At 43.7% G+C, this 13,713-nt stretch overlaps 1 protein-coding gene across 9 annotated transcripts in view; it reads right to left on the minus strand.

Moving 5' to 3' along the window:
* Window positions 1-13,713, minus strand: part of FTO (FTO alpha-ketoglutarate dependent dioxygenase) — a 252,999-nt gene that overhangs the window by 189,834 nt on the left and 49,452 nt on the right. For all 9 annotated transcript variants that reach the window (XM_081924062.1, XM_081924069.1, XM_081924066.1 and 6 more), the window contains exon 4: window positions 5,683-5,826. In XM_081924062.1, coding sequence (XP_081780188.1) covers window positions 5,683-5,826 — 144 coding nt within the window. The remainder of the gene's footprint in view (window positions 1-5,682; window positions 5,827-13,713) is intronic.

Here is a 13,713-nt window from a genome sequence, read left to right on the forward strand (position 1 = left end):
TGACTGTGCTATCTGGGGCTGACTGGAGTTGGAGTCCAAAAGATTTGGAGGCCACCAGCTTGGCTGTGTGCCCATCTTGAGGGTCTAGAGATGCATATCTCCCCTTCGCTCACTGAACATGTTCCCCACGTGCTTTTATGATATCTAAATCAAGCCTTCGTGTTCAGAGGTAGTGTAACTCTCTGAGTACCAGTTATCCTCTAAGTTGGACAAGCATGAGAGGGCTACTGCCTTCATGCCCTGCAGCTTCTCAAAGACATCTGGACATCTACTGATGACACATGATGCTGATCTAGAAGGAGCCTTGCTCTCATTCAGCATAACTTCCTCTTGTTTGGTTTTAGTGCAGGAAGAAAGCAAACAGGCACTGTAAAGAGTAGACCTATTTAAAGCAGCATCACACCACCTTAAACAGACGTGGCTTCCCAAAGAATCCTGGGAACTGCAGCTTGTTAAGGGTGCAGAGAGTTGTTAAAGGACCCGCTATTCCCCTCACAATTCTCTGAGTGGTTCAACAGTCAGTCCCAAGGAACTCGGGAAGTTGTAGCTCTGTAAAAGGAATAGGGAAGTCTCCTAACACCTTGCAGCACTCTTAAGCTACAGTTCCCGGGATTTTTGTGTGGGAAGCTAAGAGTTTACAGTGGTATAATACTGTTTTAAGTGTATTGTGAAGATGGGGCCTATGGCTCAGTCCTAATAAAGAATCATTTTGTAACCATCAGAAAAAGTATGCATAATGCGTTTGGGGGGGGGGGCGAGAGGTGGGGCTGGAGAACCTTACATAATTAATTAGCAGACAACTGAACAAGATGTAGCAGATTTACCAAACTCATATGATCAAAGTTTAGCAACAACAAATAACTTTCAGGAGTTCATGGCCTTAGCAAATAGAGATACACAAAGTATGTAGATCAAATGCAGGGGTCAAGTTTCAGAGGCAAATTAACTGGATGGAAATATGAATGAGGCTCACGGTGCATATGGAAGGGTTTTGCTTTTTTCATTTTTTCCATTTAATGCTGCAAATCTCCAACCACAGCCCATTCAGCCAAGTCTATGCTCCCAACTTCTAGTTAATGAAAATAATTTTTTTGATGCTCCTTGAAATATATAATTTGCTCGGTCCCCTTCCCCCATGAACTCCTCTCTCCCTCCCCCCGCCAGAAAAAGAGGCCACTGAATACATCCTCATGCCGTGTTTAAACCCCATAACCTTCAAGCAACATTTGATCTATAGGAAACAGCTGTGGAGAAGCAAGTCTTCCCTCTTTGAACAAGCCCGAAGTATATTTTGCTCCAGTGTGTTTTGAAGTCACGGTAGGCAAAAATTAGTGACAATTGTAAATCTGCTTGAAAAATCTGGTCATGTCTACCTCTTAAATATTAGGGGTGGGGGAGACTGCAAAGACCATGACAACCTCAGTTAAGCATGCTGTGGGGCACAGCAGATGGGGCCGCCCCAGTTGCCTGCCACGTGCTATGGATTTACTGCATGCCCTCCCCCATAACGTTTTGCATCAGACACCCCTTTGATGGAGTACTGGAGGCGGCAAAGTTCAGCCTAAACTCCCTCTACAAGTGTGTGTGTGTATTGAGCTAAACTGTTTCTCTTTCACATAGGACATGAAGATCAGATTTCACTTATCGTAAAAAGCTTCTGTCTGGGAAAGGAGAACACCGTTTCCAGGTAACCCATCAAAGTCTATTTTTGATATTAAGAGGAAAAGGTGATGATCAATTTTCGACACAAACTGCACAGTTCAAGGTGTGGCTTAATATTCACCTGAAAAGAGAGGTGGTGGGGGGAATGGAGACAAGAGCTTAAGAAGCAGGTGTTGAACTAACCTTTAAAATTTCAACTTTAACACCTTCCCCCTCAAAGCACAACAAAGAGTCTTATTATATTCTCCAGCACCAGAGCTGAGAAAGACCTCAGGAATTCTTTTGGAGGGGGAAAAAAAGAGAGCAATAAAATACTAAAAATGCACTCACTCTTTCCAGTTCTTTGAAAGAAGTGGGGGTTTCTGGTTGCACATTTAGCTTGTCTTAATACATCATTTATGGCATCTACGATGCAGAAATATTTGAGGAAATAATACTGCTTCCAGAATTAGCAGAGGCTCTAGCAGTGAAGTGGGCACATCCTGAGTTCATGAATTAGGCCAATTAGTGCAATTTCTGTTGCTGAGGGGTGATGTGGAAACATGCCTTTTGCCTTCCAGTTTTGTTTATGTGGGGAGTACGCTGTGGAAGATAGACCCCATTACCTATTTAAAAACTCTGCTTCTTAGGAGGGAACACTTGCTGGAGGTTTCACCATCAGTTTGCCATGTCACAGTCTCCTTGGTCAGATTTTCAAATAATGATTTGTTTACCGGTAAATATCAAAATATCACTGTCAGCACAGGGGCTGCCCTCCCACTAGCTATAGCCAAAGATTTCTGGATGCTTTGTGTGAAGATTGAATGGGTGCAGGGATCATTCACGTATTTTCCAAGTTTCATTAATGATGATATTCCTTTTACGTTGTACACTTATTTTTCGTGGAACCGGACTGTTCACAGTCCACAGTGTAAATATACCAAAAGTTTATTTACGCTGTAGACTATGGTCATTACACAGAACACAGGGAAGCTGCCTTATGCAGAGTCAGATGATTGGTTCATCTAGCTCAGTATTGTCTTCACTGACAGGCAGCAACTCTCCAGCATTTCAAACAGGGATTCTTTCCTGTCCCAACCTGGAGATGCCAAGGACTGAACCTCAGGTGTTTGGCATGCAAAGCAGCACTGACCATTTCCAAATACAAGAAGAAGAAAAACCTTATTTAATTCTCAGCAGCAGCAGCAGCAGCAATGTTAGCTGCCCCTTCGTTAATTGCATTTTTAACCTGCCTTTCTCTCAAAGAAGCTCAGGGCACCCGATACATTTCCCTCTCTTCTAGCTTTGCAACAAGCCTATGAGGTGGAATCCTATGAGGTGGAGGAAGCTTAAAGACGTGACTGGTTCAGAGTATTATGTTTACCAGCTCCATCTGGTACGCAGGCTGAGACCCTATCTGCCTGCGGACTGTCTAGCCAGAGTGGTGCATGCTCTGGTTATCTCCTGCTTGGATTACTGCAATGCGCTCTGCGTGGGGCTACCTTTGAAGGTGACCCGGAAACTACAACTAATCCAGAATGCGGCAGCTAGACTGGTGACTGGGAGCGGCCACCGAGACCATATAACACCAGTCTTGAAAGACCTACATTGGCTCCCAGTACGTTTCTGAGCACAATTTGAAGTGTTGGTGCTGACCTTTAAAGCCCTAAACGGCCTTGGTCCAGTTTATCTGAAGGAGCGTCTCCACCCCCATCATTCTACCCGGACACTGAGGTCCAGCACTGAGGGCCTTCTGGCAGTTCCCTCACTGTGAGAAGCCAAGTTACAGGGAACCAGGCAGAGGGCCTTCTCAGTAGTGGCGCCCTCCCTGTGGAACACCCTCCCACCAGATGTCAAAGAGAACAACAACTACCAGACTTTAAGAAGACATCTGAAGGCAGCCCTGTTTAGGGAAGCTTTTAATGTTTGATGTATTACAGTACAGTATTTTAATATTTTTTTTGGAAGCCGCCCAGTGTGGCTGGGGAAGCCTAGCCAGATGGGCGGGGTATAAATAATAAATTATTATTATTATTATTATTATTATTATTATTATTATTATTATTATTGCTAAGTGGGGATTTGAAGCTGGGTCTCAGCAGCTGTAGTCCGACACTCTAACTGCTATACCACACTGTGTGTGTTTCTGGCCCTCCAGATGCTGCTGGATTACAAACCCCATAATCTCTGACCATTGGCCATGGTGGCTGGGGATAATGTCCAAGAATATCTGGAGGGCCACAGGTTCTCCATCACTGCTGTGAGCAGTAGTAGGGCTTTGAAAGTAGAAGATGGCTAGGTTGTCTATTTGTTTACTTCCAGTGTAGATACAGAAACCATAAAGTACAATGTACAACGATAACATTGCTGAATCATAAAAAAACAGATTCAAACTCAAAAACTTAAAACTCCTAATTAAATAACAGGCTTTAGCCCCACACCAGGATGCCCCGAAAGCCCAGTTGAGTAAGTGCCTCTTAAATTGACAACTCCACTGTGAGGATGACTGACACACCATCGGGGAAAAGGCGTTCCCCAAATGGGGCACTACCACAGAGAAGTCCCTATCCTGGATCACCGCACAACAAGTAACACCAATCAGTGTGGCAGCAAGAAGGGTTGAGCTGCTGTGAAGCTTTCAAGGGGCAGGTCAGCAGATTAAAGCTAAAGAGGTTGAATTCCAGAACACAGCTGAGCACTTTCCAGCTCAACTGTATTCTGGATCTCAGCCTCTGTACTTTTACAAAATTGTTTTCATGAGCCAAAGGTAAATGTGTCCTTCAGCCTTACAATAGGTTAACTTGGGTATACCAGATTGTAAGCTAGGAGAACAGAGGAAGCTCAAGGCCCATATAGGTAGACTGAGCATTCATATATTTTAGGTTTTTTCTAGCAACAATATAGTAGCTACTTTCAGAAGCTGTTGTTTTTTTTAAGGTAGAGCAACGTTGAACCCCCCCCCCCAAAAAAAAACCTTTGTCAAATATTACAAAAAAGATTGCAAGTGATTTACAAATACAGAAAGGAACTTGTAACCCCCACCCTATAAATATCCAAACCAGTTGGTCCCTATAAAGTACTGGTCAGAATAAGTGATTTATACACTTGAACTGGAAGAATTTAATATGTCTCCACATAAACATGATCAGGATGTTGTTACGGTGTTAAAATAAAATAATATTTTTTAAGCTGTTCTTTATATTTCATTTCCAGCACGGCATGAGATGTAGTATATAAAGTTAAGTATGCATCAGGGGAAATGAGCCAAGCTCACACCGACCCAAGGTTTGGTTTGGTTTGGTTTGATGTGACTGGAGAGAATTTAAGAAGCACAGAATTCCACTACATGCATGGGTCTATTCTTGCCAGTACAATCAACACTGAGGCAGGAGAGCGAATTAAGTTAGGTGTGGGGAACCTGTGGAACGCCAGATGTTGCCAGACTACAACTCCCAGCATCCCTGAGCGCCAACAATGCTGACTGGTGCTGATGGGAGTTGGAGTTCAACATCCAGAGAAACACAGGTCTCCCACCCTAATTTAAGGAGTTACTCTGTTCAGCAATCACACAACGGGGAGAGCCCCACTTCCTCACTGATTCCATCTGTGCACTGAAGTGAGAGAGCCACACCACACTGGCTCTCATGCATTTACATACAAGCATTGTTTGTACGTAACTCCCCCCCCCCCATGTAATTCAACAAGTGTCCTCCTGCATCTTGCACATTAAAATATTTTTCAACAACAACACTCTTTTGATATTGTTTCTTTTGGTCAAGCTAATAATAATAATAATAATAATAATAATAATAATAATAATAATAATAGACTGTGTATATTTTTCTTCTTCCCAATCTCTAGATGTGAAGGCTTACAGTCTACCCCTTTTCCTCTTGTTTTTCCCCCTCCTGTACATGTTTTCCTTTCCTCTTGTTTTTTTAAACTGACTATTGCTCTCCTTATTTTCCTGCCCCTACCAAGGAGGGGTGAGAAAGTGGAAAAGAAATAGAAATTGGTACCATGTTTGCTTTTAGATACTACCTAGCATAAAGTAGCAGTCTCCCGGGTAAAGGGGTACAGCCAACCCCGGGTTCTTTATGTCCCAAGCAACTTTCAAGCCAACATGCCAGACAGCTGGGTCTCTGCCACTTGGAGTCTTCTCCTCGAGAATATCAGCGGCAGGTTCTGAAAAGGAAAAGCAAAGCAAATAATTTAACAGACCTGGAAACAATCTCCTTTTTCATTAGGGAAGAAAATCTCTGTTCCCCATCAACATGGTGAATCATGAGAGATCGGAATGGCAAGAAGGTGAAGAACGATTTGACTTCTAAGCTTCTAACAGTCTTTCACAATGCAATATTCCATGGGCTGCTTTGGTGCCTGCTGTAATGGTGCATCATTGAAAAACAAAGGAAAGTGGTTTTCCTTCAAAATTATTGCTTTTAGCTGCATGCATTTTAAATAGCTAAATCAATATGGTTAGTCGACAAAAAAATTCTGAAACAAAACAACAACTATCTTTGTTGCTATCATTGGATTGGAAAGGGACTTAGCAAATGATCTCTGCAAAGCCATGTGGGGAAGAGTCCTAGCTCAGTGGTAGAGCACATGCTTTGCATACAGAAAATCCCAAATACAATCTCCAGGTAGGACCAGAAAAAGTTTCCAGTGTGACATCCTGGAGAGCCACTAGTCAGTCTATGTAGACAATGCTGGACTAGACTCAGTATAAGGCAACTTTTTATGTTCTACAAGGCATCAAGAAAAATCAATAGCCTTGCCACGAACCCTATAAAACATCAAAATTGGATAAATGTGTCAATTTGTTTGTGCATACAAACAGGTGTCAAGTGCAAGTTTTTCTGCAAGTTTTTATTCTGAGCAATTTTCAATTTCCACCCTCCCCCCCAAAAAAAAATTTAGGGTGGAAGAACAGATTTATAACTTTCATTATTTCACACACCAACCTGTGGACCAACACTGACCTCCTGGCTTCTCAATATTCAAGCCATCCATCACGTGAGGCTGCAGCAATGTTTATTTAGACTAGGGCTTTACTAGTCAGTCATAAAATATGAAAATGATTTCCCAGCTGATTTGGTACCAAAACACACTCATCTTTCCCCACCCCCCTTCTTTTAAGTATGCATGTGGGCCTAATTCCCATAGTTGTTCCTTCCTTCCAGGGACTCTTGATTGTGACATCAATAAAATAAGCAATGGTGGCAAACAGCTTAAAAAGCAACTCTGCCAGAATCAATAATAACTTGCTTTCAAGGGCCTTCAATATTTTCTACCTCCTTTTGGGAAGAACTCTTAATATTAGAACAGGGGACACTTTCTGAAAATGGCAGGTAAGAGCTTTCAATGCAATCTGACCCAGATAGTGGAAGAAAGAAGTAATTTTTTGAGGGTTAATTTTGTCTGTTAGGTTGCTTTCCCCTCATTTGTGCTGTTCACAATATGGCCTCAATAAAATATGGAACTACAATCAGAGACAGCAATTTCAATCAATGCTTCCTGGGGTGCCCTCATAAATCCAGCACCTTTGGGATGCACTCGTTAAAGCATCTCTCTCTCTCCTCTGCAGTTTGATCATTTTCTCCCCTTTTATTGCTTAAGCGTAGAGTTCAAATATAGCTCTTGCGCTGCCATTGCCGTTCCTCTCAACTAACATGACTTATAATTATCACCACCAATTGAAACGGATTACTCCCACTGTGCTATTTTGGAAACAATAGAAGAGCAAGCTGCTACTTGTTTTCAAAACGTCAGTTGCTCCAAAGTGACATAAACTTTGGCTGCAGCCGGGTAGCAGAGATGATGGTGTGCATGCAAAAGTTCCTATGTTCCATTGCCAGTATCTCCAGATTGGGCTAGGTACTGGATTTGCTTATCTGTGTGTCGCCTTGCTCCCAGTAATGGAATGCAAGACGGTTTACATGGAGTTTCCAGGAAATTCCCCATTCCAGCACAGACTATATGTACACCCCTCCAGTAATGTGCATTCATGATGGTTTGTGCTCAGGATGCTATCGGAGGAGTTACATGCAATCTCCACTTTCAGTACTGTTGGTGTCTGCCAAAATTTTGTGGACAAACTGATTTGTTTCCAGTTGGTGCATGTCCCATTACATTCTGCCGAAATCCTATAACTTTTCACACTACAAATGGACAATGGTAATGGTGTTTCTCCCGCTTCTGTTGCACTGAAATGAAAGAATGCCCCCTATCAACAGCAAAAATGCAGTAATATTGGAGAACAACTTATAAAGTGGAATGATGGATAGATGGTCCAGTATAAATCCACCACTACACGACTGTGTCAATGACATGCTGCAGAACACACCTGCAAAAAGTTTCTAGACGCCCCGACTTTCTAGCTTATCATAGTGTATCAACCATTTGACTTTGCTCCTCCCCTGCAGCAAGTGGGATAAACAAATCAGGATAAACGAAGCAACCCCTTGTGTTATGTGCAAACCAGGGATCTAGTTTCTTACACCCTAAGAAGCCATGAGCAGCAAGCCAACAACAAACCATAGCTTCAGGTTGGCTAGTAATCATGGCTTGTTAGGCCATAGAGCAGGCTTCCTCAACCTCGGCCCTCCAGATGTTTTGAGACTACAATTCCCATTATCCCTGACTACTGGTCCTGCTAGCTAGGGATCATGGGAGTTGTAGGCCAAAAACATCTGGAGGGCCGAGTTTGAGGAAGCCTGCCATAGAGGATCTGTTTTACATGCAGAAGGTCCCTGGTTGAAAGCTGGGAAAGACTGAAAGAGCTGCTGTGGACACGGACCAATGGTCTGACTCAGGCAGCTTCCTATGTTCCTCAGTGCCAATGAAGCACAGTCCCCGATTCATTATGCCAAGCATTCCTAACTTGTTCACCCTGCTCCCATCAGGGGAGGAGCAAAGTAGGAGTGACTGGAGAGTATGCTTGACTAGTGCTCGTGATGCTATTGGGGAGGTCACAAGCAATCTTGCTTTCAATACTGTGTGCATGCAAGTTTTGGAGTGGTGACACTACTTCATCTCCAACCTATGCATATCCTGAATGTCACAAATCTTCTTGCGTCTTTTTTGTTGCACTACAGGCCCGCCAAACAGCAAGTATGTGATAGTATTGGGGAAGCATTTCAAAACAAACTAAAACAGTATAAATCGACCACTTGCACTATTATTGTGCCAAGAACTTGTTGCAAAATACACTCGCAATAAAAGGTAAGTCTGAAGGAGGTTCTACATTGCCCCTGTGCACTCTTCCAGAAGTGTCAACAATAGTTTCTTTTCCAACATGTCTTCTGTAGTCGAGGAAGATGCCCCTAGAACTGGGCAGTCTTGGAAGTTAGTGGCCTTGCTTGCAAAGATTACCTCCGTTTTGTTTTTTCCTCCCAGAGGGTGACGTCTTTAAACTCATTAGTATTGCTAGGAAAATCTCCAAACACAGTTCCTTGCAGGCTGTACAAATTACTGCTAACTGACCTTGCATCTATTAAGCAGCAAATAGAAGGGATTACTGGTCAATTATCAATCCACGGGAACATTCCAATTGGTTTATAAAGTCATTAGCAACGAAGAAGCTGTCAGCTCTCGCCCAATCACAGCTGCAGTGGAAATGAAGTAGCAGTTGCTCTGCTTAGCCAAGATATATATTTTTTTAATTTAATAAATATAATAATAATAATAAAGTACTCTGTGTTGGGGTGGAGGGACAACACAAATTGTACATTATGAAAGTCAGAAGTAATAAGCCTTTCATGATCGGTCACCATTGCAGTCAATCACTGGTTTGTTAGCCTGTTAAACATTAACTTGTCAACTAACAGATCCAGTTGTTTATTACTCTAAGATTTACACACTCAGGCAAGGCTTAAGAGGCAGCAGGCCAAGAACAATACTGGTGAAAGAATCCACAGAAAGGAAAACTCTTTCTCCGCAATAGAACAGCCTTACCCATGTTACAGAGAATAGACAGAATTGAAAACACACACACACTACGAGAATGTTATAGCAATTATTCATATATGTTAGTCTATATCCACTTTCAAGCGTCACTGATAACTAAATTAGGGGATAAGTTGCAGGATCTAATATATGCTCACACACCAAAGCCCATCATAAAGCCTACATCCCCAGAGTGGCTGGAGAAACCCAGCCAGATGGGCAGGGTAGAATTTATTTATTTATACATACTGTACATACATACATACATACATACATACATACATACATGGTTTCAAATACATGTACATCACCTTGAGCTCATGGAGGAAAAAGGAGAGATAACAAATGCAAAAGATTGATTGATCAGATAGAATAGATACACATACACCCTGGGCAATCAGACCAAGGTATTCTCACACAGATCCTAGGAGTAGAAATAACTATTATATAGGACAAGGCTGCAAGAGACAGAATTTCACTAATTGATTCAACACCAAATCTCTGCCTTCACATTCTGGGTCACCGTACACAGCAACATAACCATATCAGAGTCAACGCTCTCTGCAGAATAGAACTATTGCCCCCTACAGAACAATGGTGGAAAAATCTGTTTGAGAACAACAGGCTTGGGCTGTCAAGACTAGCGGTGACGGGTAAATATTAAATTCACGGCTCTCCATCCCAGTTCTCAAAAGATTTACAACTTTAAAAGCTATTAGCTTAAGTAGACTAGTGAATTCCACCTGTCATGAATGTACATGAAATAGGAGGCAGACTCCAACTGCTAAGACTCAAGTTATAAGGAACTACATAGATCAATGTCAACAAGTTTAATTGTATACCTAAATGCAAACAGGAAGTCGAAGCAGCTGTTGGGAGAAAACTGGTGTGACGTGTTTTCAGCAGCAAGCATCCCCAGTGTTAAGGATCAAGGTGCTCCACACAAAGGTAAACTGGCAGAGACCTTGCTCTGGGAATCTTTCATTGCAACAGGTCTACAGTACACATATTGCGACAGCATTCCTTCATTGTATGACGGACTCAGTCAACCACCCAAGAAACTCTTGAGATCAGGTATTACCGTATTTTTTGCTCTATAAGACTCACTTTTTCCCTCCTGAAAAGTAAGGGGAAATGTGTGTGCGTCTTATGGAGCGAATACAGGCTGTGCAGCTATCCCAGAAGCCAGAACAGCAAGAGGGATTGCTGCTTTCACTGCGCAGTGATCCCTCTTGCTGTTCTGGCTTCTGAGATTCAGAATTATTTTTTTCTTGTTTTCCTCCTCCAATAACTAGGTGCGTCTTATGGTCTGGTGCGTCTTATAGAGCAAAACATACGATATATAGTAAGCTGTATGCATTTGGCTCTTTGCATTCCAGAACTGCCTCCAACAGCAGTCATTTCATCTGGCTGCATTAGAGAGGTGAGACTGCAAGGCCCCCATCTTCGGCCTGACTGGGATCAATTGCCATTTAACTCTTCCCCTCACTGGCAATCATTCCAACTGGCTGCCTCAAAGAGGTGAGACAGTGAGGCTCGTTCCATCAACTTGGCTGGGGCCAACTGTCATTTAACCACTTGTCTCCCAGGACTCGTTTGGCAGATGCAATAACTTCAATTTGTTTCTCTTCTTCCTTCCTCCTAGGCCCTTTCCCCTTTTGCACTGTTTATTAAATTGTAACCTAAAATCTAAAACTATGAACTGCACTGAGCTCATTGGCAGAAATCTAGCAATCTGTGAGGCATACAGACTAGAACAATGGAATAGAGAGAGAGAAAAAGCACAAATGTATTAACTTCCTACTTCTACAATTAGCTCTGTGGCAAAGGCTTCTTGAAAATATTAGAAAGAAAGAAAGAAAGAAAGAAAGAAAGAAAGAAAGAAAGAAAGAAAGAAAGAAAGAAAGAAAGAAAGATGCATATAGAGGATGCCTCTTCTGACCACTGACACAATTGCCATAATGGTCCCACAGAAAGATACAAGGATCATTATGACATTCTATTCAATAGGGCTAATCGCCTCTGCTTAATCAACCTATTAGCAAGTAGCAACAGTTCTGAAAAGTTTCCTTGGATTTTCAAAATGAATGGGTTACTGCCACGTTCTGCCAAGCAGAGAAACACAAGGTAGCTATTGATCAAACTGTTCAGAGTAAATTGGGAAACAAAGGCACTTTTGTAAAGGTAATGCTATCATATAACACTAAACCAAGCACATATTCTGCCAGGTTTGCTCCCCTGCTAGGGAGATCCTGAGCTTCTGGCGCTCCCAATAAGGGCCAGACAAGCTGGAGAGATATCAGTATTTCTCAGGAAGCTCTCAGCACCTTGAAAAACAGAGTCCCGATTTAGCTGAAGTCACCTTTTTAAAGGTCTGAGTGTAGAAATACTTCAGCAGAGCAGAGTCTCCAGTTACAGACTTCATAAAGGATCACAATTTACATAGGCATTGAAGTTCCAGCTTCTGCAATCATTAGGACAATATATGAACCCATTCACTTCTGAAGTAGTCTTTTTTAGAAGTGTAATTTCATATGCTCTCTGCTTTCTCTTCCATGTTAACTGAGAGACCGAGTCTCTGCCCGCACTCCTTTTCACCTTTCATATCAGTTTTCCCCTCATTATCTCAGTACTGATCTTGGGGTGAGGTCCATACCACATCAGCTTCTTGCAATATTCCCAGGGAAGTCACTCACAAGGGCTTTTCTCTAGGACCCCTGCCACTGAAGAACCTCACACAAGTGGGAACTATAAAAAGTGTGAGAGGCAAGAGGGGTGAGGATGCCTGTAGTGAAGGAGGAACCTGAGAAACATAGAGAGCTACCTGCCTCCATGGAACTTGTCCATCTCTACCAGAGATGGAGAAATCTGTGGTCCTCCAGATGTTGTTGAGCTCCAGCTTCCATCAGCCCCATCCAGTATGGACAATGGTGGGATGGTGGGAACTGGAGTCCAACAACATCTGGTCACAGATACCCCATTCCTGACATACAGAATGTCAGAGCTGCCCGAGGTCCCAGCTCACAAAGAACCAACGCCAGTTCATTACTATTTACAAAGGTCTTTATTGCAGTTCAGTTTCGATTTCAAAGCCGCGGCGCGCAGCCCTACGTCTCAAACTCTAGACCGCTGAAGCTCCATCTGAATCTCCTCCCCCCAGACACCAGTTTAAGACTCTAGCCTTGCTCCACCTCTTCCTTTGCTCTTTTCTCCTCTGGGTCCGCCTGTCCGCTTGGGTCTCGCCCCTTCTACACTCTTCTGACGCTGATTCCCCGGAGTCTTCCCCCTCTCTCCGGCGGGCTTTAGGACCTGGTTCCCAATCCGTGTTTCCTGCTGTGCCGCGCGCCTGCACATTCGAACTTGGCGCGCGCGCCCAGCCGGCAACCTTCCTCCTGACCGTTACACTGCTCCTGTCACTGCTTCCCTCTTCGGGGAGGCTAGCTGAACCTGACTTCCCCTCCGTTCCCTCACTCTGCGCTGGAGGCGTGGCCAGCTCTGACTCATCTTCTCTCCCTTCTGGGGGAGACGCTGGCCCTGATCCATGGGACCCTTCCCCCCCACTACGCTCTGGTGGGGAAGCTGGTCCTGATCTCCAGCTGCTGCTTTGGGAGTCCCCGCTGGCCTCTTGTTTCTGGTGCGTCCCCCCTGGGACTCCCCTTGCCCTGGCTATCGGCGCTTCCCTCTGGGAATCTTCTGATTCGCTGGAGAAGCTCATAGAATCTCTCGGGTCACTGTCATACTCCCCTACGCTTCCCTCAGATTCTTCCCCTTCGCTCTCCATTCCCTCTCTCCCCTGTGCCTCTGCTCCTGAGCCCCTGACACAGAATATTGTCTCTTTTGGTTTGCTCTACAGCAGGGGTTGTTAACCTGGTCCCTGCCGCCCACTAGTGGGCATTTCAAGATTCTAGGTGGGTGGTAGGGGGTTCTACAGCACAAGCTGAATCCTCCTTCCATCAAGCACTGGTAGGCGATAAGAAAATTTTACCATCAATAAGTGGGCGGCAGGTATAAAAAGGTTGACTACCCTTGCTCTACAGTGTCTCAAGGAGAGGCCTTTGCCATCACCTGATGGTACCTGGTATGAAGCTGAAATCTTCAGCATGCAAAGCATGTGTTCACCAC

The sequence above is a fragment of the Podarcis melisellensis genome (genome assembly GCF_964234715.1).
Source record: "Podarcis melisellensis genome assembly, chromosome: 8".
Taxonomy (NCBI): domain Eukaryota; kingdom Metazoa; phylum Chordata; class Lepidosauria; order Squamata; family Lacertidae; genus Podarcis; species Podarcis melisellensis.